Source organism: Vipera ursinii, assembly GCF_947247035.1.
Source record: "Vipera ursinii genome assembly, chromosome: 9".
NCBI lineage: Eukaryota > Metazoa > Chordata > Lepidosauria > Squamata > Viperidae > Vipera > Vipera ursinii.
This window is the reverse complement of record NC_139523.1, coordinates 22049698-22074007: the sequence shown is the minus strand read 5'-3', so window position 1 is coordinate 22074007 and position 24310 is coordinate 22049698. Positions and strand designations below refer to the sequence as shown.

Here is a 24310-nt window from a genome sequence, read left to right as displayed (position 1 = left end):
ATAGATAGATAGATAGATAGATGATAGATAGATAGATAGATGATAGATAGATAGATAGATGATAGATAGATAGATAGATAGATAGATAGATAGATGATAGATAGATAGATAGATGATAGATAGATAGATAGATGATAGTAAGAGAGAGAATGGATAGAGAAGATAGATATGAGAGAGAGAGAGAGAGAGAGAGAGAGAGAGAGAGAGAGAGATATGATAGGTAGATAGTAAGAGAGAGAGAATGGATAGAGGATAGATGATAGATACTATAGATAGAAAGATAGATAGATAGATAGATAGATAGATAGATAGATAGATAGATAGATGATAGATAGATAGATAGATGATAGATAGATAGATAGATGATAGTAAGAGAGAGAATGGATAGAGAAGATAGATATGAGAGAGAGAGAGAGAGAGAGAGAGAGAGAGAGAGAGAGAGAGAGAGAGATATGATAGGTAGATAGTAAGAGAGAGAGAATGGATAGAGGATAGATGATAGATACTATAGATAGAAAGATAGATAGATAGATAGATAGATAGATAGATAGATAGATAGATAGATAGATAGATAGAAATGGATAAGTGGATGGATGGATGGACAATAGGGGAATGGATAGATGGATGGATAGATAGATAAATAGATAGATAGCAATGAATGAATGGATGGATGGATGGACAATAGAGGAATGGATAGATGGATAATGGATGGGTGATAGACAGACAGACGGACACTACATGCCTTTTGTAGCAGCTGTGGTCTCATTGACAAACATGACCTTTTGCAAGTGATCAAGCTACATTTGGGGGAGAATGTAGTGATCCTTCCATGTTGCATCCAGCAGCTCAGAAGAGAAGCTGCAAAGATCTCCCCAAAGTGCCAGAGTTTGAACAGGTGCTGACCCCACGTAGACCTATTAACTACCCATGGAGGAACTGCATGAATTTGCGATTAATACCACTTCATTTTCATTTAATCTAAATTTGTCCCGTCCCTTAAAGCATTCCCATTTTTATAATTCTGCAAGCTGAGCAGCGGCAACCCCTGGGCTGGGCACCAAAGGCTGGATTGCTTGACGTGTGCAAGCTGAAAAATTTGAAGGGTTTGGCGTCGTGTGCTGCTGGCCTTTTGAATGGAGAACTCGACACGGCAAAGGATGTGGTTTGTGGATAAGAGACACTAGGCAGCTTTCTCTTGCAAAGGGAGCGCAGAATAAAAATGATGTGTATTTTCCATTAAAAACGGGCCCTTTAACTGGACCGGCCTTGTGAGATGCAGGCTTGGCTGCCAGATATTTTTATCAAGACTGAAGGAAAGGAAGCTGATGTTAATCTCCAGATACAAAACTGGGAAGGCAGGCGGGATTTTCAGCTGCAACGTCCCAACAGCCGAGGACAGAAAACGGGCAGTTTGCACGTTTTGTGAGTGGATTTTGCTTACCAATCCAAAATTTCGCAGAACAAAAAGGAAAGCTTTTTTTCTTTCTCTCTCTCTGTCTCTCTTTTTTACGTGAAAAATGGACGGTGCTATCTTGTCTCTGTGAGGAATGTCGGACTTCACTTTTGATAGATAGATGCAGAATCTATTCTAGAGTGTTTCTCAAGCTTGGCCATTTTAAATGAGGTGGACTTCAACTCCCAGAATTCCAGTGGTTGGCTAGGGAATTCTGGGAGTTGAAGTCCACCCATCTGAAAGTGGCCAAGCTTGAGAGACACTGTGTGAGAGGGACTGTCAGTGGCTCATTACAGGTGACAACTGATTCTTGCACTTAACAGCAGCCACTGAATCCCCACGGGTCGCAGTAATCAAAATTCATGCGACTGGCAACCGGCATGTATTTATGGGTTATGTGATCACCATTGCTGACTTTCCCAGCTGACTTCTGACCAGCAAAGCCAATGGGGGGAAGCCACATTTGCTTAATGACCACGTGATTCACTTAATAACTGCAGTGATTCTCTTTTAACAATCATGGCAAAAAAAGGTCGTAAAATCGGGTAGGACTTCTGTTAACCACTGCCCTGCTGAGCAACAGAAATGGTCATAAGTCAAGGACTACCTATATGTCCCTTTTCTTCAATGATGGGGGAGTTGCAATTCAGGTCTCCAGCTTTGCTTCTCCTGATCCAAACTTCCTTTTGATTGCAGTAACCACAGCTATAATTGCCTGAAAAATCCATAAGGCAAGAGAACCAAAAACTTGATCCAAATTAGACAGAAGGACCAATTTAGGTCAATCGTGGTCTTGTCTGGCTATCTGGCTAATCTGGCTCTCGGAAGGTTGCTCCAAACACTGGTTTGGAGAGAAGAAGCAGGGACCAGGCAGAGGAAGGAGCTGGTGATCCTGTCACAGGATTTCTGGAAGGCCTTCATGCCAAACAGAGCTAGACTTTGAGCAAAAACCTCTCCAGGATTTCCTTAGTCAAGCAAGGAGGAGCTTCTGAGGTCCTCGAGTCTTTGCTGAGTCCATCTGATGGTCCTTTCTTCTCCCCTGCAGGATGCCAGGCGAAGGTCCAGGTGTCTATGGTAGCCGAGATGGAGGTGGTTATGGGCCAGCAGGTGCCCATTTTCTGCTCTTACACAGGGATGGAAGAGCAGGATTACCTCCTGGTAGAATGGTTCACTGTGAGTATTCTGCCTTTGCCCAGGAGAACAGGGCACGGGAGTGTTGGGGTCAGGGATGAAATGCCCCCTCTGTAGGAGCAGAGGCTTTCCTTAAGGGTCGGAGAAATCCATCACTATGTAAAACTTCCAGATGGACAAGAGTGGGGAGCAGCGGCGTCTGGCATACAACGAGAAGGGTAAGGTCGGCGTGGACAAAGGAACGGAGTATACCCACCGGGTCTTCATGGATGCCAACAACAGCCTGGTCATTACTGCCATCGACGTGAACGATGAAAAATTCTTCTCTTGCCAAGTCACCAGCGGTTCCGGAAGTGACACCGGAAGAACTCAACTCAAGGTCTTCGGTAAGAGTACTTATACCGATTATTTATATCCCACCCATACTATTTTTATAAATAACTCAAGGAAGCAAACATTTAACACTCCTTCCTCCTCCTGTTTTCCCCACAACAACCTTGCGAGGTGGGTTGAGCAGAGAGAATGGGACTTGGCCCAAAGTCACCCAGCTGGCTTTCATAGCTAATGTGGGACTGGAACTCCCAGTCTCCTGTAATTGGTCCAAAGTCTCCCATCTGGCTTTCATGCCTAAGGCGGGACTAGAACTCACGGTCTCCTGGTGGTTGGCTCAAAGTCCCCCATTTGGCTTTCATGCCTTAGGCGGGACTAGAACTCACTGTCTCCTGGTGATTGGCTCAAAGTCTCCCATCTGGCTTTCATGCTTAAGGCAGAACTAGAACTCACTGTCTCCTGGTGATTGGCTCAAAGTCCCCCATTTGGCTTTCATGCCTTAGGCGGGACTAGAACTCACTGTCTCCTGGTGATTGGCTCAAAGTCTCCCATCTGGCTTTCATGCTTAAGGCAGAACTAGAACTCACTGTCTCCTGGTGATTGGCTCAAAGTCCCCCATTTGGCTTTCATGCCTTAGGCGGGACTAGAACTCACTGTCTCCTGGTGATTGGCTCAAAGTCTCCCATCTGGCTTTCATGCTTAAGGCAGAACTAGAACTCACCGTCTCCTGGTGATTGGCTCAAAGTCTCCCATCTGGCTTTCATGCTTAAGGCAGAACTAGAACTCACCGTCTCCTGGTGATTGGCTCAAAGTCTCCTATCTGGCTTTCATGCCTAAGGCGGGACTAGAATTCACGGTCTCCTGGTGATTAGCCCCAAGTCACCCCTCCTCCATTTTAAGCTCTTCCTACCATCCCCAGTTTCTCTTCCCCATCTGCTGCAAACCCATCTCTCCCCCACTCGCCTTCCTTCATTTGCTTTGCTCTTGACGGGGATTCGGAGAGATGCTTAAAAACAGCCGGTGCAAACAGAAGCAGCTGTGTTTGCCCAGCCACCTTCATTGCTGACAAACGGAAAACACTCCATCATTTCCCTTCTCTGATAAAACAGCAATGGCGGAGTTTTAAGTTCCTGGAATCCTGCTCCAGGTTTATGACTTTCCTGGGCAGTTTTTCTTTGATTGGAAGGTTTGTTTTATCCTTTTCAGCTCTCTGCCAGGCAAAAGTTTTGTTTTTCCAAGTGTAGGTCAGTCTTGGATCCCTCCCTCCCTCCATCCCTCCCTCCCTCCATCCTTTTGCCATCTCTCTGGATCTCTCTCTGTCTTTATAGATCCACCCGAACCACCAGAGCTTACACGTAACTCCGGGACCCTCTCTGTAACCACTGATATTGCTTTGGAGGTGAGTTTGTCTCTCTTTAAATGCAGGCACTCCGTTTACAGGTGGTCCTTGACTTACAACAGTTCATTTACTGATTGTCTGAAGTTACGACGACCCTGAAAAAAAGTGGCTTATGACCGCTTTTCACACTTACGACCGTTGCTGCATCCCCTTCACGCTCACGTGATCAACATTCCGCCGCTTGGCAACCGGCGCGTACTTAATGACGGTTGCAGCGTCCCGGGGTCACCCGATCCCCTTTTGTGACCTTCTGACAAGCAAAGTGGATGGGGAAGAAGCCAGATTCGTTTAACAACCTTGTTAACTCTCTTATCGACTGCACTTAACAACCGCGGCAAGAAAAGTCGCAAAATGGGGCAAAACTCACTTAACCATTGTCTCGCTTAGCCGCAGAAATTGTGGTCCTAAGTTGAGGATTACCTGCCTTTGACTTCTTTTTTGTTTTTTTTGAGGGGTGGGGAGCACTGAAGTTGTTGTTCTTTATTAGTTTTTGAAAGTCAAAGAATTGCTATTTGCAAATGGTCTTTTAAGGGCAGGGATGGGCCGGTGTTAAAAAGTAGGCATGGGCTATAATTCAAAATTCAGAGGGCTGAGGGCTATAAAGTACAGGAGAAGATGCATACAGGTGAATTTCAGCTGGTATGGGGGAGGGGGGATTTTAAAGAGCCTTTGTTTCTAAGGCTGGCTCATTCTATTCAGAGGGCTCCGAATTCTGTGTAAAAGAGACAGGGGTCACAAGCCTCCCATCTTAGTAGCCCACCGTTTACAAATATTTGCAAATATACAAAAGATGAGCAGGTTCCCAGCTGCATCTCCGGAGGTGAGGGGTGTGTGTGAAAAAAGTCGAGATGGACGCTAGGATTATGTTTCCCCGTTTTTATAGGTGTGACATTCATGATAAAAAGGCAAGGTTTTGGTTACAGAATAACAGCCCCCCCCCCCGCTTGACTTTTCACACATACACACCCACTATGGAAATCCCAGGGACTCGTTAAGGCCTTTCTAGCGGCTGTTTCTTGTCCTTCCTTCCTCAGATTGCAATGTGCACAGGCAAAAATGGCCACCCTGCGCCATCCATCAGCTGGTACAAAGATGGGCACCGTCTGAATATTACCACCGAACACAACAAAGGTAAAGACGCCTTGGTCATTCCTTCTTTGTTCATTGAATTCAAGGAGGGACATCCAGGTCTTCCCCCCCCAGAGGGGTCTCAGATTGACAGATCATAAAGAGACACTTTTTACTTGGCTGTTCGGACAATTTTGTGCAATAGGAAAAAATGGCAAAGGGGGGGAGGGAGGGAGGGAGAGAGAGAGAGACTGATATGGATGAATGGATGGATGGACGGAGGGAGAGAGAGAGAGAGATGAATGGATGTTACATGGACTGATGAATGGATAAATAAATGGATGATAGATGATAGATAGGATGGATAAAGACATAAAGATAGGTAAGAAATGTTAGATTAGATAATAAGATGGATAAGAGATAAAAATTGGATAGATAAGATTAGATCAGATAGATAGATTAGATAGATAGATAGACGATAGCTAGAAGATAGATTAGGTAAGTAAGAGAGATAAATAAATTAGATAGACGGACGGACAAACAGGGATAGATTTTCAAGAATAGCCAGATCAGGCTGGGGCTGCGGAGAAAACAATTGCAAGAAACTGTTAAACAGGAACATCTATGCTTCTAAAGGAATTGCCTCACACTCTTAATACTCTCAACCTCAGCAAATTTAGGTTGTGCGGACTTCAACTCCCAGAATTCCCCAGGTTGAGAATATGATGAGGGAGGGACCCACCACCCTTGTGTAAGAGGGGTGACTGGTGAATACACAGTTTTTTTTCCTGACACCAATACACCTGGAGCCCACAGAGAGATTTAAAAAAAAACACCTTCTGTCTGGACACTTTTGAATCTGGACATTCTCTGTTGTGTAACTCATTTTTATTGTGTTGTCTTTCCACCCCCACCCCCCAGAACTCTACGAGGTGGTGAGGACAGTGAAAGAAGCCTCGGGACTATATTCCAGGTCCAGCACGCTTTACATGCGCCCCAAGAAAGAACATAAAAACTCCACTTTCCAATGCAAAGTCAGCTACAAGATGCCGAACGGGAAAGTCGGCACCGAGGAATCGCAGCCTTTCAATCTCACCTTGCACTGTAAGCGTGGGGGGGGGAGGAACTGGGAGGGAGGGGGGGCTCTTGGTTTTGTTCTCCTGTAGCCCCCGCCCATCTTTCCAGCAGGTGGGCAGTGCTGATAAAACACAGAATTCAAAATAGCCCCCACTCTGGCTACTAACCGACCGTGGGCTTCTCAGAGTACAGATAGTCCTCGACTTACAATTGAGCCCCCAAACTTCTGTTGCTAAGCAAGACCGTTGTTAAGTGAGTTTTGCTCCGTTTCACCAACCTGAATCCCTGCAGTTAGTAATCCGGTTGTTAAGTGAAGCCATTGACTTTGCTTCTCAGGAGGTTGCAAAAGGGATCACGTGACCCCGGAAAACCGTGAACGTCATAATTACAAACCAGTTGCTAAAGGATTGTGGCTTTCAATATTATCTGCCCAAGGTTTTGACGCAGCTTCTGGTTTTGTTAAAGATTCAACAGGATGAAGATAACCACAGTCTTTTTAAGTGACGGTGGATTCTAGTCCGGGGGTTCTCCAAACTTGGCAACTTTAAGGCCTGTGGACTTCAACTCCCAGAATTCCCATGGGTGGCTGAGGAATTCTGGGAGTTGAAGTTCACAAATCTTAAAGTTGTCACATTTGGAGAGCCCTGGTCTAAACTATGAAATGCCTTTCCTGGATCTTTTTGTCTAGCAATTCTCTCTTGTAATAGGCAAGTTCAGCCTGGGTAAAAGCCCACCAGAGATGGGGAACATCAGCACCCAGAAGCCTTAGCCGTGCATCTGCTCCTAGGAATTCTGGGAGTTGAAATGCACCCCTCTGGAGAAGGCCCAAGTTGGCAAAAGCAGAATCGTAACGTAATTGACTTTTGGTTTTGCTGTTACTCTCTTATTATTTTTATTGTGTGTTTTTTTTTCAAAGACTGGATTCTCTGTGGAGTTTCTAATGTTTGTTTTTGTGGGGATGAAAGTACAAATGTGTAAAGATCTTTGATAAATCTAGATGGGTCAGCAAGCTTTTTGCTTCCTGAGGTCTTGTTGATGAATTCGATGTGTATATTTTGCTGCAGTTGTTTCAGCTGTCTTGCAAACTGTGGTGGGTTTTTTTTTCCCCAATTTCGCCAACTCATTGTGAAGGATTTTTTTTAAAAAGAGTTATACAGGTAGTCCTTATGACCACAATTGAGCCTGACATTTCTGTCACCAAGTGAGACATTTGTTAAGTACATTTTTCCCCATTTTACGACCTTTTTTTAATCACAGTTATCGAACGAATCACTGCAGTTGTTAAGATAGTGACACAATTCTTAAGTGCATCTGGCTTCCCCATTGGCTTTGCTTGTCAGAAGGTCGCAAAAGGGGATCACATGACCCAGGGGGCACTGCGACTGTCATAAATATGAGTCAGTTGCCAAACGGCTGAATTTTGATCATGTGACCACGGGGAAGCTGCAGTGATCATAAGTGTGAAAACTGTACGTGTGAAAAATGGTCCTAAGTCACTTATTGTAACTTCAGACAGGCACAAAACAGACTGCTCTGAGTCCAGGACTAAGTGTAGCTGTTTTTCAGTCTAACGCAAATATATATCAAACATAGGAATGTATGCATATGTCTGTGTGTCCACCTACATGGAGAGAGAGAGAGAGAGAGAGAGAGAGAGAGAGGGGGGGGGGGAGGGGGAGAGAGAGAGAGAGAGAGAGAGAGAGAGAGAGAGAGAGAGAGAGAGAGAGAGAGAGAGAGAGAGAGAGAGAAACTTAAGTTTAGCCACCAAAATTGGGACTGGCCACTTGGTCATTAAGTGAAGCAGTCGTTTTGATCTTCCTTTCTCACTCTTTTGAATGCTGGCTGGGGAATTCTGGGAGTTGGGAGTCTGTACATCTTGATGTTGCTGAGATTGAGAAACACAGCTTTACAGATCCACAAAAATCACCCGTGCCAGGATTGGTTAGGGCAGACGGTCAGCTGCTAACTGAGTTACCACCTTTATCCACCCATGCACCCCAATAATAAACCTTTTGAATTATGATTCCTGGAACGCTCCATTTTCATGGCTACTCCTGAGCAGACCTGTTTCCTTCCTTCACCCACCCCAGATTATACCGAGAACGTGCAGTTTGTGTTGGACTCGCCAAAGGTCATCAAAGAAGGGGACGATGTGCAAATGCGATGTCAGGGCGACGGGTTCCCCCCACCTGAATATTCATTCTTCAGAGTGCAGGTACTGCTCGGTCCGATCCTGGTTCCTTTCCCTGAGGAAGGAGAATTAGGTTGGTAAGCCCAGTTTTGACACGATCCGTTCAGACAGACTGGGGACAAAAGGAAGAAACGAAGAAGCAGTCATTTTTGTTGGCTTAATGTTCGGTTTTGGGGGGGTCTATCAGGCAGTGATTCAACATTAGCTTCCCGATACAGAGAGCCTTCAATTTACGTCCACAACTGAGTCCAAAGTTTCTATGACTAAGCGAGACTCACTGTTCTTAAGTCAGTTTTGCCCCCACTTTACGACCTTTCGTGCCAGGGTTGTTAAGTGAGTGAATCCCTGCAGTTGTTAAGTTAGTAACATGGTGGTTAAGTGAATCTGGCTTCCCCATTGACTTTGCTGCTACGAAGGCTGTAAAAGGGGATCACGTGACCCCAGGACATGCAACCGTCATAAATATGAACCAATTGCCAAGCATCTGAATTTTGATCAGGGGATGCTGCAACGGTCGTGTGAAAAACAGTTATAAGTCCATTTTTTCAGTGCTGTTGGGATGATCTCTTCAGACTGTTCAGCATGGGCTGTTCATAATTTTAGAAGAGAGCGGATAACTATTTGTCTGACATGGTTAATATTCCTCCAATGGGATTTTCCCATGTATTTTACCAGGAAACAGATAGGGCCGCCTAGAAAAGTAAGTGTCCTGCTACCCAAGCACTCCGGGTTTGTTGGCGATGTCCATTTTTCTCTATGAGTTCATGGTGACCTAACCCTAACCCTAAGTGGACTATTCCTCCAATGGGATTTTCCCATTTATTATACCAGGAAAGGTAGATAGGCCAGCCTGGAAAAGTAACTGTCCTCCTAACCATACCCAACCACTCCGGGTTTGTTGGCAATTTCCACTTTTCTCTGTGAGTTCACGGTGACCTAACCCTAACCCTAAGTGGAATTTTCCTCCAATGGGATTTTCCCATGTATTTTACCAGCAAACATACATAGGGCAGGCTAGAAAAGTCAGTGCTCTCCTAACCATACCCAAGCACTCCGAATTTGTTGGCGATGTCCATTTTGCTCTCCGAGTTCATGTTGACCTAACAGAGTTTCCTGCCTGAGCAGAGGGTTGGACTAGAAGACCCCCAAGGTGACTTCCAACTATTCTATTCTATTCTATTCTATTCTATTCTATTCTATTCTATTCTATTCTATTCTATTCTATTCTATTCTATTCTATTCTATTCTATTCTATTCTATTCTATTCTATTCTATTCTATTCTATTCTATTCTATTATTATTGTGTTCAAAATGGACTTTTAGACCATTCAGCTTTGAATGGTCACTAAAGGAATAGTTGTATGTTGAGGACTACATGTATTGATGTCATCTCTCCAGCCTTACCTACTTCTGCTCCTTCTTCCCAGCCTTCCGATTCCCAGTCGGACCTGCCCACCAACACCGATGGTGTCCTTCTTCTTCCCAAAGTGACCAAGGCTGACAGCGGGACCTACCGCTGTCAGGTATTGGACTTCTATAGTCCCTCCGAGGTGGAACTAGAGAAGGATGTGAGCATCTCCATCCATTGTGAGTGGCCCATGGAATGCTGGGAGAAAGGCCCAGGCCCAACCCTCCTTTTCATCCTCCAGTTGCTAATTAAACTTAAGCCTTGTCTGCTGGCTTTCAGATCTGGACCCCCTGGTCCTAAATCCAAGCAAGACAGTGAAAGTAAATCGAAGTGAAGACCTTCAGTTGACTTGTTCTGGCAGTGGCTCCAACATACCCACCTTGTCATGGAAGAAGGTAGGTAGAATCTGCAAGGGCTTCCTTCATAAGTAACACATCTGCCAGACCACGGCCTGGCATCCATGGTCAGGACATTTGAAATCCTGGGAGGGTGTGTTCACATAACTGGCTGCCCCAGTAAATTTTTAAACAATAGTCCTGCCATGCGCCAGGGAAAACAGAAGATCCAGGCAATTCAAACAGGTATAAAGGTTTTTTGTAAGCTAATGTTCTCTACAAGAATCTGAACTACTAACGGTCCAAGCAAATTGGCGGTAAAGAAGGAATTCATGGTGGGCTGGACCTAGATCTCTTGTGGGCATGAAGGGACTCATGACTCATGATGCATTTGACTTCTCTCTCGGGCTCAGCCTGGTCATTTCCTAAAAGTCCTTATTTAGTGAGCACAGCTGGGACCAGCAACCTGGTCACTAAATGAGGCGTTTGCTAAGAGGGAAATCACGTAATTGCTTACGATTTTACTCCAGCTTTAATTCCCCCCCTCTCCTGCCCGTTAGAATGCTTACCTTGATGCTGGGATAATTATCAAGAGGGATATTAATATTTTGTATTTACATTTATTGGAGAGAAAGGGACTAGAAGAGAGTAAGCAGATACACAGTGGGGAATACACATTGAAACAAATGGTTCTACTATCTTCTGATTCCTTCCTCTACAATCCCTCCATTCTGCCAGGCGGATCAGACACACAAGAGATTTCTAAAGAGATAACAGTACTCAACTGCTTTGAAACTCATCAAATTTGGTACTCAGCGCATTTTGATAAGAAAATTTTGCCCCTCATCGTTTGTTTGGTACTGAACGTGCAAGTTAAAATTTATGGGTGTGAGTTGCCCGTTTCTAGCCAATAAATTAGTTATGCGGTAGTTCTGTGGTCATTTTATGTACTTTTGAACTTTTTTTTCTCATCAGTACCGGTAACATGGAGTTTTTAATTTTATTTAATCTAAGTATTAGTTTTTAGGTTTATTTCTCATGTAAATGATGATATGCCACCCTATCTTCTTTACATATTGCCTTAAAAATGAGCATTGTCTTTGGTTTGGGAATGTATTGAATTTATTTACATTATTCCTTATGGGGAAAATTTGGTACTCATCGTTTTGGTATTAATCATGCCTCCCGGAAGCAATTAATGACGCTTACCAAATTACCAGTATATACTCTGGGGGATGGGAAATGGTTTGGATCCTCACTGCTTTGGATACCAGTTTTAATGCTGATTTCGTAAACCCAAAAGCCGCTTTGATCTCTAATAGCAAGGGATCCAAAAAGAATCCATCGCCCCATTTCCCACCGGCAAATTTTATGGAAAGACACAAGCTCAATAAAGCTGGTGAGTTTCCATGAAATTTCCTAGTAGAACAATAAGACTCCTTTGGATTCCAGGGTTTCAAGTTATGGACCCCGGAAGCAAAGAAGGAATTGATCGATTTTTTTTGTCTCTTCTGGAGGACCTGAGGCAGGAAATCACATCTGAGGTAACAGCAGCAATCTTTTCTTCCCCCCCCCCTTAATTTCTCCTGCAGGGAAGACAGCAGATGGGCAGTGGTGGGACTCTGTTGCTGGAAAGGCTGACATACCCCATGGCCGGCACCTACGTCTGTGAGGCTTCTGTGCCCAGCATCTCCGGACTGAAACGGAACGAGTCAATCCAAGTTATTGTAGAAGGTGTGTGTGTGTGTGTGTCTGTGTGTGTGTGAAGGAAGGAGGTGAAACGGAACAGGAGGGAGGGTGCAGGAAAGGAAGATGCTGCAATCAGTTAATTGGAACATGACCGATCCATTCAGTTTTTAACGTTTTAATCGGTTTAGTTTTATACTTTGAATATGATTTGATAAGTCTTTTAAATTTTTTTATTGCCCCCCTGAGTTTGCTTGCTTGCTTGCTTCTTTGTTTGTTTGTTTGATCCTGCCCTTTATTATTTAAAAGTTATTTAAGGTGCCTAACACACACGTAATATATCTTCCTCCTCCTATTTTCCCTACAACAACAACCCTGTGAGGTGGGTTGGGCTAAGAGAGAGGGATTGGCTCAAAGTCCCTCAGCCGGCTTTCCTGCGTAAGATGGGACTAGAACTCTCAAGTCACCTTGTGATCGGCCCAAACTCACCCATCCGACTTCGTGCCTAGGGCGGGTCTAGAACTCACCGTCTCCTGGTGACTGGCCCAAAAGTCACAAAAAATGGCTTTCATATGCGGGACTAGAACTCACTGTCTCCTGGTTTCTAGCCCTGGGCTTCAACCATTAGACCAGGCTGGCTCCCAGAATCGATTGAAAGATGGGTAGGGATGAATAAATAAATAAATAAGCTTTCTTTTCCCACCCTACAGCTAGCTTGCTTAAAAGATTTCTATGTGCATCCATTTTACAAAAAAAATGGAACTCTGGGAGGCCTACGTAGGAAGCCTACAGAACTAAAAAACATTCTGGTTGAGTGATTCTGGGAGTTGAAGTTCACCCATCTGAAAGCCTGCTGGCATGTTGGGGAATTCCTGAAGCCCATTCCTCTTTAACACCGCTCTAGGGCTTTTGCAAAAAAGAAAGAGCACTGAGATAGTTTAAAGCAAGAATTTTTGTCTGAAATGGTATAGGGCAGGGCTAGGCAACCTTAGCTCTTTTACGACTCGTGGACTTCAACTCCCAGACTTCTTCAGCCAGCCATGCTGGCTGAGGAATTCTGGGAGTTGAAGTCTACAAATCATGAAGTGGCCATAGTTTCCCCCATGCTGACTCAGGAATTCTGGGACTTGAAGTCCACGAGTCATAAAAGAGCAGAAGTTGCCTACCCCTGCTTTAAAGACACATTTTGGCCCAGGATCCTGCTGACATTCGTTTTGTAACGATTTGGCCCACACGCTTGTCGGTCTGTGATGCTCTTCATTCAGAAGTTATTCTTTACAAATTTTTCCTAGAAAGACTAGATGAGACAGCCCTCACAAGGCTGTGAAGATTAGTGGGATTTATCACACCACATAGTTCAGGGGGTGAGGGCAGGGTTAGAAACCAAATCCTTTCCCCTCCCTGTGACTCACGAACACACAAGCATTCCAATTAGCTTACCTAATCTTCTATTCTCATTTTTTGGGAGCCCAGCCTTAAACCCTTGAGCGCTGGGATCCCAGAATAACAAGAGTTGGAAGGGACCTTGGAGGTCTTCTAGTCCAACCCCCTGCTCAGGCAGGAAACCCTATGTCATTTCAAACAAAGGGTTGTCCAATCTCTTCTTAAAAACCTCCAGTGTTGGAGCACCCACAACTTCTGGAGTCAAGTCATTCCACTGATTAATTGTTCTGTCAGGAAGTTTCTCCTTAATTTCAGGTTGCTTCTCTGTTTGATGAGTTTCCATCCGTTGCTTCTTGTCCTGCCTTCAGGTGCTTTGGAGAATAGCTTGACTCCCTCTTCTTTGGGGCAGCCCCTCAAATATTGGAACACTGCTATCATGTCCCCCCTCGTCCTTCTCTTCATTAAACTAGACATACCCAATTCTTGCAACTGTTCCCGATATGTTTTAGCCTCCAGTCCCCGTATCATCTTTGTTGCTCTTCTCTGCACTCTTTCTAGAGTCTCTACATCTTTTTTACATCGTGGTGACCAAAAATGGATGCAGGATTCCAGGTTTGGCCTTTACCAAGGCATTGTAAAGCGGTATTAACACTTCACGAGATCTTAATTCTGTCCTTCTGTTAATGCAACCTAGCACGGTGTTGGCTTTTTTGGCAGCTGCAGCACACGGCTGGCTCATATTTAAGTGAGGGTCCACTTGGACTCCAAGATCCCTCACAGTTGCTACTGTTGAGCTAAGTGCCACCTATACTTGTACCTCTGCATTTGGTTTTTCTTGCTTCAGTTTAGAAACTTTTCACCATGGAATTTTATTTGGTCAGAGGGCCCAATGTCCTCCCCTCTCTCTCTCTCTCCCTCTCTTTCTCATCCAGGAAAGCCAGAGTTAGAGATTCACCAAACCCTCATCCAAGATCAGGACCAGACAGTGAAGGTCACCTGTACGGTTTTAGGCCATCCCCCTCCAGAGATCAGATGGAACATTCCTGGTGGAAAGGTGAGTCCAAGGTCTGCCAACCGCCAGAAGTTCGATCCTGACTGGCTCAAGGTTGACTCAGCCTTCCATCCTTCCGAGGTCGGTAAAAATGAGGACCCAGATGGTTGTGGTGCTCACTCTCTTAACCGCTTAGAGAGGGCTGTCAAGCACCGTGAAGCGGTATATAAGTCTAAGTGCTATAGCGCTATTGCTACTAATGCCACAAATAGTCCTGTCTCTTTTACCAACCAGGCAGGCAGGCAGGTAGAAATCAGTGGTGGGATTCAGCCATTTCGCACCACTTTGTCAGAAGCGGTAGCTGATTTTTTGTTGCCCAGGCCCAGAACGGACTTCCGGAAGTGGCATCCATGCAGTGAACCGGTTGTTCCCCTATTTCAGGGGTGTCAAACTCAATTTCATTGAGGGCCGCATCAGCATGGTGGTTACCCTCAGGGGGCCGGGTGGGCGTGGCCAGGGTGGGCGTGGCCTACTGGGTGGGCGTGGCTAGAGTGCGTATGGCCTACTGGGTGGGCGTGGCCAGCTCTACATCGTTGGCATCGAGGGTGCCTATGGGGGCCTGGGCAGGAGTGGGACAGATCTGAGGGTCTCTGGCAGGAGGAGGGTCTCTGGGCCAGGGCCAAGGCAGTGGGGGCCGTTCCCTCACTGTTTCCAGGAAGGCTTCGCGGGCCGCATGAAACCACTTTGTGGGCCGGATCCGGCCGCCGGGCCTTGTGTTTGACATGTCTGCCCTATTTGAATCCCACCACTGGTAGAAATTCATGGAAATGTGCAAACCCCTTTTTTGACTCTCCCTCCAGGCTCCAGTGAAGCACTCTGCAAATAAGTACGTTGCTGAATTGTCAGTGGAACTGGACCCCAAGCTAATCCAAAGCGGGGTTCAGTGCACGGCAGAGAACAAGTATGGTGTGGCCAAAAAGAGCCTTCAGCTGAAATTGGGTAAGAAACTCCTTGTTCGGTCCTGGGTGTGCCTGCGGTTGTGGGTATGCACCGGTGTGCTGTAGGTGCCAGTCCTCGAGTTACAACTGTTCATTTAGTGACTGTTCAAAGTTACTGAAAAAAAGTGACTGAGGACCGTTTTTCACACTGACGACCGTTGCAGCCTCCCCATGGTCATGCGATCAAAATTGGCAACTGACTCATGTTTGCGACGGTTGCAGCGTCCCTGAGGTCACGTGGTCTCCTTTGGCGACCTTCTGACAAGCAAAGTCAATGGCGGGAAGCCAGACTCATTTAATGACCGTGTGACTAACTTAACCCCTGAAGTGATTCGCTTAACAACCATGCCGAGGAAGGTTGCAAAATGAAGCAAAACCCGTGTAATAAATGTCTCGCTTAGCAGCAGAACTGCTGGGCTCAACTGTCTTAAGTCGAGGACCACCTGTAAATAACAAAACTAACATATAAATTAATCCAACGGCTGAACCCTGAGCTATAGGTACTCCCTACTACATTACTGAGGGTGTGATTAATTATTTTATATTGCTGGGAGCGACTCTGAGCCTGGCACTTATTTCATTGTGGTTTGTATTAAAATGGCTGTTGCCATCGCCTCAAGCAACTTAACGCAATTACTGCGGGGCAAAGATCCTGCTCCTGGACCTCAGAGGTTACATGAGTTTAACATAGAGTTTCTCAACTTTCCTAGAATTCCCCAACCAGCATGCGTGGACTTCCAACTCCCAGAATTCCAAGGGAGTCAAAGTCCACCTACAGGGTGGTCCTTGACTTAAAACTACAATTGGGACTGGAACGTCAGCCACTAGGTTGAGGCTGTTCTTAAGCGAGATGCGCCCAATTTTATGATCTTTGTTTGCCGTGGTCGTTAAGCAAATCACGTGGTTGCTAAGCAAATTCAGATTCCCCTATTGGCTTTGCTGGCGGTCACGCGTTCCTGGGACGCTGAAAATGTCCTAAATACAGGCTGGTTGACCGGCACCTGAAATTTTGACCACGGGAATGCAACAACCGTCATAGGTCGAGGACTACCTGTATCTTAAAGTTGCCAAGATTGAGAAAGCCCGGTTAGATTTTTTGGGGGGCGGGGTTTGAACTTTGCTAACCAATTTGTCTCTCCTTGTAGTTTCTCCAACGCCATCTGTCTCTCCGAAGTCAGCTCGTGAGTATTTCCTTTCTCTTCCTCCATTTCTGTCTGTGCGAATAAGGGGAAAAAAAAGGGGTGGTGGTTCAGGATGATGGGAGTTGTAGTCTGACGTAGCTGGGAAAACACCCAAGTTAGGGAAGGCACTTGCGGATAGTGGCGGGAGGAAGTCCCTACTCTGGTTTTGCTTCTGGCATTCTTCTGCCTCAGCTGAGGACCAGATCGGCCCAAATCTTCTCTGGCTTCACCGAGGCCCCTTTTTCTCCCCAACAGCGGAGGAGGAGGAGCCGAGTCAGACCGGGAGCACGGTGGCGGTGATTGCGGTCTGCGTCTGCGTCCTGCTCCTGCTCCTGATCGTGGGCTTCTTCTACTTCATGCAACGCCGCGGCCAGTTGCCCTGCAGCCGGGGAGAGAAAAGATCGCTGTGAGTGCCCTGCTTTGCGCTTGGCAGCCTGAATCGGCGTCTCAAGGTTTTCGTGCCTCCCGGGGTAGCAGTTTCCCACAACATTCCTCTAGGCATGGGAAGAGGAGAGAGGAGAGGAGGGAGGGAGAAAGCAGGGCAGTGGGGAAGGGAAGGGAGAGAGGGAGGAGAGGGAAAGTGGAGGGGAGAGAGGGAAGGGAGAGGAAGTGGAGGAGGGAGGGAGGGAGGGAGGGGAAGAGAAGGGAGAGGGAGGAGAGGTGGAGGGGAGAGAGGGAAGGGAGAGGAAGTGGAGGAGAGAGGGGAAGAAAAGGGAGAGAGGGAGTAGAGGTGGAGGGGAGAGAGGGAAGGGAGAGGAAGTGGAGGAGGGAGGGAGGGAGGGAGGGGAAGAGAAGGGAGAGGGAGGAGAGGTGGAGGGGAGAGAGGGAAGGGAGAGGAAGTGGAGGAGGGAGGGAGGGGAGAAGGAGGAGCGGCAGGGAAAGGGAGGGAGGGAGGGCAGGAGAGGAGAGAGAAAGGTGAGAAAGGGAGAAGAGGGAGGGAGGGAAGGAAGGAAGGACAGGTCAAGGGAAGGGAGAGAGGGAGGAGAGGGGAAGGGAAGGTAGAGTGAGAAGAGGAGAGGGAAAGGGGAGGGAAGGAAATGGAGGAGAGAGGGAGGGAAGGAGAGGGAAAGGGGAGGGGAGAGGGAAGGGAAAGAAGTGGAGAGGGGAAGAGAGAGAAGGAGGAGAAGAGAGGGAGAAGGGAAAGAGAAGGAAAGAGGAGAGAGGAGAGAGGGAGGAGAGGAAAGACGCAAGAGAAGAGACAAGACTTGGGCACCTTAATCGCTTTTACGTCTTTGGCTCCAAATAAATACAACATTTCGTTTTGGCTTTTTGATGTGCACTGAGCTTTCTTCATGCAGACATTACATTACCGGCCTCCGCAACATCATCAGCGCAAGAGGGGAAGGGATTTGCTGGCTGTTTCTACACAACAAGTGCTTGGTTAAGATGTGGCTTCTTCCTTAAGGTTTAAGATAACTAGCTGGCAGGGAGCACAGAAAAGGATGGGGGGGAAAAAACACACACACAACTCCCCGCACATTGTAGGCTTCCCCAGATTGACGCTTGCTGGGGTCACAGAACATCTGACGGTTCTAGTTTTCTTTTTAAAATAATAATAATAATAATATATTATTAGTTTAGCCTTGTCAAACCAGCTTAGGGAGGGGGGAAGCCGCTGTATCCTGTTGCCATGCTCGCTTGCCCATCCAAGGTGCTTGATTTGGGTTTGAAGGACGCCTGTTGCATCAGAGGCTTGTTTTGTTCCGCTTTCAGGACCCCCAAGGAAGGCACTCCGGATAACACCGTGGTGGAGATGAAGGCTGACAGGCGGAACGAGCAGACGGGCTTGCTGAGTCCCGGAGGCGGCGGTGGAGGAGGAGGAGGAGGAGGGGGGACGAATGAGGTGAGGAGGGGGCTGGTGGGCCAACGATGAGACCCCCCCCTGCCCTTTTAATGCCCTTTTAAGCTTCAGCCTTTCGCAGGGCTAGGAAACCTTGGCCCTCTTAGGACTTGTGGACTTCAACTCCCAGAATTGATGGCTGGCTCAGGGATTCTGGGAGTTGAAGTCCACAAGTCCTAAAAGGGCCAAGGTTTCCCCAGCCTGTCCTGGGCTCTCCAGCACAGATAATGGTTGGGGAGAGGATGCCAGGGTGAGAACATCAGGCCAATGCCATGAATTCTGTCATCTGAGTCAAGAAGACATCAGGATGTTGTAACGGGGCAGCACTGTGGTGTGTGGGCCTCAAGTTCCCAGAATTCTGAGCAATGGCTAAGCGGCTAGGGGAATCCTGGGAACTGAAGGCCATATATCTGGGGCTGGCAGGATTGGGGAAAGAAGAGATTGGGGCAGGGCGAGGGCAGTGCGAAGGAAGACGATGGAGTGTGAATTAATGCCGTCTTTTCTTCTTTCCTTGGCTCCCTTCCCTCCTTCCTCCATTTGCCCTTCCTTCCTTCCTTCCTTCCTTCCTTCCTTCCTTCCTTCCCTCTTCAACATCCTCCTTCTTCCCTCTCTCTCCCTCCTTCCATGCCTGCCTGCCTTCCTTCTTTCCTTCCTTCCTTCCTCCCTTCTTTCCTTCCTTCCTTCCTTCCTTCCTTCCTTCCTTTCCTCCCTCCTTCCCTCCCTCCCTCCCTTTCATTTTCCAAATCTTGCTTCCTTTTCCGAACCCTTCCTTCCTTCCTTCCTTCCTTCCTTCCTTCCTTCCTTCCTTCCTTCCTTCCTTCCTTCCTTCCTTCCTTCCTTCCTTCCTTCCCTCTTCAACATCCTCCCTCCCTCCCTCCCTCTCTCTTCCCTTCCCTCCCTTGCAGTGCTGAGCAGAAGGAAGGCTGGACTTGTCTTCTTCCAGGGGGAGGCCCCTTCCCATTCTGTACCGCCCACAATGGATGGAGAAGATGCTGGAGACCCTGCCAGGGCATGACAGCCCCCCCTCCTTTTCTCCTTCCCTCCTTCCCTCCCTCCTTCCCTCCCCATGGGAGGGTGGGTGGGCAGGGAGCTTCCTTTGCACCTAGACTTTTGTGGCTGGAGGGCTTGAAATGCGGGGGGGGGGGGGGAGAGCTGAGCTATTCTGCCACTACTTCTTCCTCCTTTAAAAAAAAAGGGGAAAAAACCCCCCACGTTTTTGGGTGATGTTTGTTTTGCTTTGTTTTTAAAAAGGAACTGACATTTTATCTGGACAGAGGCTGCCTTTTTAGGCTCCAGCGTTTCCTAAATAAAGTCGCCCACAGAAAACATTTATGTCCCTGAGACAAACCAACTTTGCGGAAGTTGCTAACCCGTTGGTTTTCGATGTTCCTTTTTTTTAAAAAAAAAACAACCAAAAAAACCCCCACCAACTTTCAGCAAGCCCATCTCTGCCAGTTACCTACGAGCGAACTTTGTTTTGCTAACCTTTTGCTCGCTCCAAAGGGAGTCCCGCTTGCCACAATCCTTTGTCTCCTCACCTTGTGTAAATATACCCATTTTCCAGTGCACACCTGCACCCCCCCCCCCCCCCCGTCCGTGTCTGCTCGGTGTTATGCATGGCCCCAAAGTGAACTTCGAGAGAAGCTTGCATGTACGGGTTTTTTTTAAAAAAATTCCATTTATATCCCGCCCTTCTCCGAAGACTCAGGGCGGCTTACAAGCTTAGCAGTAGCCTTCATTCTATGTATATGCCTGCTTATTAGGGCTTTCACACACACCCCAAGCGGCATTATTACAAAGTCAGCTTAATTGCCCCCAACAATCTTGGTCCTCATTTTACCTACCTCGGAAGGATGGAAGGCTGAGTCAACCTTGAGCCTGGTGGGACTCGAACCTGCACTAATTGCAGGCAGCTGGTGTTACTTAAGGAGGCATCAGCCCACTGCTCCACCAAGGCTCTTTTCCCACTTCACAGCCTCCTTCATTCGCCCGCCATTCTCGAATGGCCCGTCACCCAGCCGGACATGTGTCCGGCAAGCATTCTTCCATTGCTCCTGGCAAAACTAGCCAGCATTGGAACGGCTTGCCTCCAGAGGTTGTGGGTGCTGCATCGCTGGAGGGCTTAGAAGAAGAGACTGTCTCCAGTCTTTTGCCTGGAATAATCTAGGGTCTCCTGCTTCAGCAGGGGTTGGACTAGAGGACCTCCCAGGTCTCTTCCCGCTCTCTTATTCTGTATTAATCTGTCACGCTAGTGCAGGAGCAGGCGACTATGTACGACCAGTGGACTTCAACTCCCAGAATTCCTGAGCCAGCATGGCTGGCGCGGGAATTCTGGGAGTTGAAGTCCACCGGTTGTAAAGGGGATATAGATGCGCTTCCTTGTACTATTATGTCCCTCTGCATTTGAGGATCACCAACTTTGGAATTCAGCCTCCGTTTGCCAATCATCCGATCCGTTCAAGGAACGATCCATTAAAAGAGCGAGCGATAACGTTCCTCCAAGCAGCCAATACAGCTAGTCCTTGACTTAACAACAGTTCGTTTAATGACCGTTCAAAGTTACAACGGCACTGGGGCAAAAAAGGGACTTAAAACCAATTTTTCACACTTACGACCGTTGCAGCCTCCCCAGGGTCATGGGATTTACATGCAGATTCTTGAAAACTGCTTCACATTTGTGACGGTCACAGGCATCCCGGGGTCACGCGATCCCCTTTTTGCGACCCCCTTCTGACGAGCAAAGTCCCTGGGGGGGATGCCAGACTCACTTAGCGACCACATTGCTAACTTACCAGCTGCAGCGCTTCCCTTAGCAACTGTGGCCAGAGCAGTCGTAAAATGGGGCAAAGCTCACTTAACGAATTCCTCACTTAACGACATAAATTGGGAGCTCAATTGTGGTAAGCCAGGGACTACCTGTTGAGGCGATTCGGTGATTTCCACAGATCGCCGATCCTCTGTTGAAACGGACAGACATGGAGGGCTAGGGAACCTTGGCTCTTATATGACTGGTGGACTTCAATACCCAGAATTCCCCGAGCCAGCCATGCTGACTCAGGAATTCTGGGAGTTGAAGTCCACAAGTCATAAAAGAGCCAAGGTTGTTTTACCCCTGGGGTAGAGCTCAGTCGACGGGTTGGAATGTATGATATTTTTTTTTTACTAAGTCCATTGCAGTGCTGTGCAATCCCTGTGCTTTTTTTTTTCCTTCCCTATCCCCCGTGGCAATGCTATCATTTTACCCTGACTCGCAATCAACCGAGCGTAGTATCTCGGATCTGTCAAGAAAAGTGATTTTTGTCTGCGCGTCTGATCGTAGCAGCCCCGTGGAAAAATATTCTCTGCTCTCTCCTGATTTCTGTTTTGTATAGCTGATTGGCTTCAGGGTTTTTTTTCAGGCTGAAGGTGTGTGTGTGTGGGTGTGGGTGTGGGTCTTCCAGCTACAGATCCCTTTCTTTAAAAGATGGCTGGGGGACAGACAATGAATTGTATGTTTGTGTTCTCTCCATGTCTCTGCTCCCGAGGGGGTGCCCGTGCTTGTCCCTTACCGACACGGGGGGCATTTGAAGCCGCCCAATCTCTGTGTTGTTGTTGTTGTTGTTTTAAAACAGGGCACCGTTTTGTGTGTATGGCAAAATCTCCTAGGAATAAATGTGTTTTTCAGGGTTATGGTTTCTCAGCGGTTCTCAAATCCTGCGTTTCCCAAGCTGGGGAACTTGTAAGACGGGCGGACTTCAACTCTCAGAATTCCCCAGCCAGCAGCTGGCTGGGGAATTCTGGGAATTGAAGTCCGCCCGTCTTAAAGTTCCCCAGCTTGGGAAACACTGCCCTAACCCCTGCGATATGTCATTGCCTTTCTCTCTTGCACTGTCTGGTCGAGACACTGGCGTTGGGGGTGGGTGGGTGGGTGGGTGGGTGAATATTTGGGCCTTTCCTTCCTTATGATTAGATACCTTGTGTTGCAGCCTAAAACAGAATGAAGCTGGGAGCCATGGCACACCCCAGTGGGTTTTCAAAAAAGCATTTTTAAAAAAAAAAAAAAAAAGCACAGGAAACTGGATATTTTAAGCGTTCCACCTTGAATGGCAGCTGGAATATCCCTTTCTCTCTTTGCCCCTCTGGCCTTCCAGATGCGGTTGGGCATCCGTCCCCAGCACCCACTAGGCACGCCAGCTGGGAAATGTAGTTTTATTAACACCCGATTTGGAAGGAGGAAAGCTCGCTATCAATTGCCGAATGTTTTAAAAAGGCCTCTTTTAAGTCTCATTGCAATGTTGGCCTCTCCTCTTCCTACCGACTGCAAAGTCCAGGTTGCTTCACTTAAAATATAAAAGAGCAGCCTTCCCTTCCTTCTCCTGATGCCCTTTTGAGAACTTTTGATTATTTGACCACGGCTTTCTGGTTGTTGTTGTTGTTGTTGTTTTTGCATCAGTTGGGAAGAGAGAGGGATTAAAAGGGTTTTTTGTAGCCTCCTCCTGGGGGAGGGGGGATTCCTCTGCAGTCCAAGGCAGAGGAACCAATCCGTTTAATGTCTATGGAGATTCAGAGGTCAATCCAGGTCATGGTTGTCCCAAAGGTGCTTTCCCCCCCCCCCCCGTCTGAAAAAAAAAGGCAAGTGGACTTTGTTTTTCCTTGAAGACGTTTCGCTTCTCATCCAAGAAGCTTCTTCCGTTCTGACTTCAGTCCAAGAAGCTTCTTCCGTTCTTCAAGTCAGAGTCACGGCTCCTGCGTCTCCGTTCGGATGTTTCTACTTTCTACGGCCTTTGCCGGGTTATGCTGTACGTTAGCCATTAAAAAAAGAGAGAAAAAAAAAGATTATAACCTCTATTTGACTCCTGAATCTTGGTGTGTCTGCGCGGGCTTCGTCTCCCGCATCGGATGCGACTCGGGGGGCTGCTGAACGACCTGATCCCACCCCTGTCAGAGCCCAGAAAAAGAAATCTTTTCCGAGGCTGGCCTTCCTCCCAACCTTGGAAGGAAAACGTCAGCGGACAGCGACAAATTGTCGTTTATTTTCTCTTCTCCCAACAAAATGATGTATGCTATTGTGCAGGTGGCCCTTGACTTACAGCCATTCGTTTAGCAACCGTTCCATGGCAGTGGAAAAAAAGGGACTTGGGACCGTTTTTCACACTTAGCATCCCCACGGTTGCGTGATAAGAATTCAAACGCTTGGCAACTGGCTCGCATTTATGCCGTTTGCAGCGTCCCTGGAATCACGGGATCCCCTTTTGCAACTTTCCAACAAGCGAAGTCCAACGGGGAAGCCGGATTTATTTAACAACCCTGTTACTAACAACCGCCCTGATTCAACTTAACAACTGTGGCAAAAAAAAAAGACTGTAAAATGGGCCCAAATCCCCACTTAACAGCTGTCTTGCTTAGCAAAGAGAAATTTGGGGCTGCTCTGTGGCTGTAAGTCGAGGATTGCCTGTATGTAAGCGGGGTGGCTTTACGCCTTGCAGAATTATTTTCGGCGCGCCCGGCTTCCCTCGGTGAATTAAAATCGAGGGTGCACGGTCAGTGCTCAGATTTGGGTGTGATCGGTGCTGAATTCCTCATTTTGAGGGGCTCAGCTTCAGAAAAAAAGCAGATTTACTCCCAACATCTCCCCTCTGCCGTTTCCTGGGGAGTGTTCTTAATTTTCCAGCGGATTTCACACACGCTCCGCAGGGATTCCGCTTTGTTGCGTACGCGGCTAATTAGAGAAGTTCCTTCCTGCCTGCCTTTGTCATCGCAACCGTTTTTTGTTTCCCCTCCGAACACCCCTTTGAGATTTTCTTCCAAAAAGCCCCCAGATTTCTGGCCAAGGAATACTACGAATTTACCCTCCGGGATT

General features: G+C 47.2%; 1 protein-coding gene across 1 annotated transcript in view; it reads left to right on the top strand.

Moving 5' to 3' along the window:
* BCAM (basal cell adhesion molecule (Lutheran blood group)) overlaps positions 1 to 20080 on the top strand; it is a 56995-nt gene extending 36915 nt beyond the window's left edge. The window contains exons 2-16 of the mRNA XM_083369387.1: positions 2499 to 2626; positions 2757 to 2970; positions 4243 to 4313; positions 5348 to 5444; positions 6303 to 6485; positions 8549 to 8673; positions 10077 to 10236; positions 10337 to 10452; positions 11985 to 12126; positions 14394 to 14515; positions 15313 to 15451; positions 16596 to 16631; positions 16887 to 17037; positions 18345 to 18474; positions 19377 to 20080. Of these exons, the coding sequence (XP_083225513.1) occupies positions 2499 to 2626; positions 2757 to 2970; positions 4243 to 4313; positions 5348 to 5444; positions 6303 to 6485; positions 8549 to 8673; positions 10077 to 10236; positions 10337 to 10452; positions 11985 to 12126; positions 14394 to 14515; positions 15313 to 15451; positions 16596 to 16631; positions 16887 to 17037; positions 18345 to 18474; positions 19377 to 19382 (1820 nt within the window). The 3' untranslated portion in view covers positions 19383 to 20080. The remainder of the gene's footprint in view (positions 1 to 2498; positions 2627 to 2756; positions 2971 to 4242; positions 4314 to 5347; positions 5445 to 6302; positions 6486 to 8548; positions 8674 to 10076; positions 10237 to 10336; positions 10453 to 11984; positions 12127 to 14393; positions 14516 to 15312; positions 15452 to 16595; positions 16632 to 16886; positions 17038 to 18344; positions 18475 to 19376) is intronic.
* Positions 20081 to 24310: the final 4230 nt, after the last annotated feature.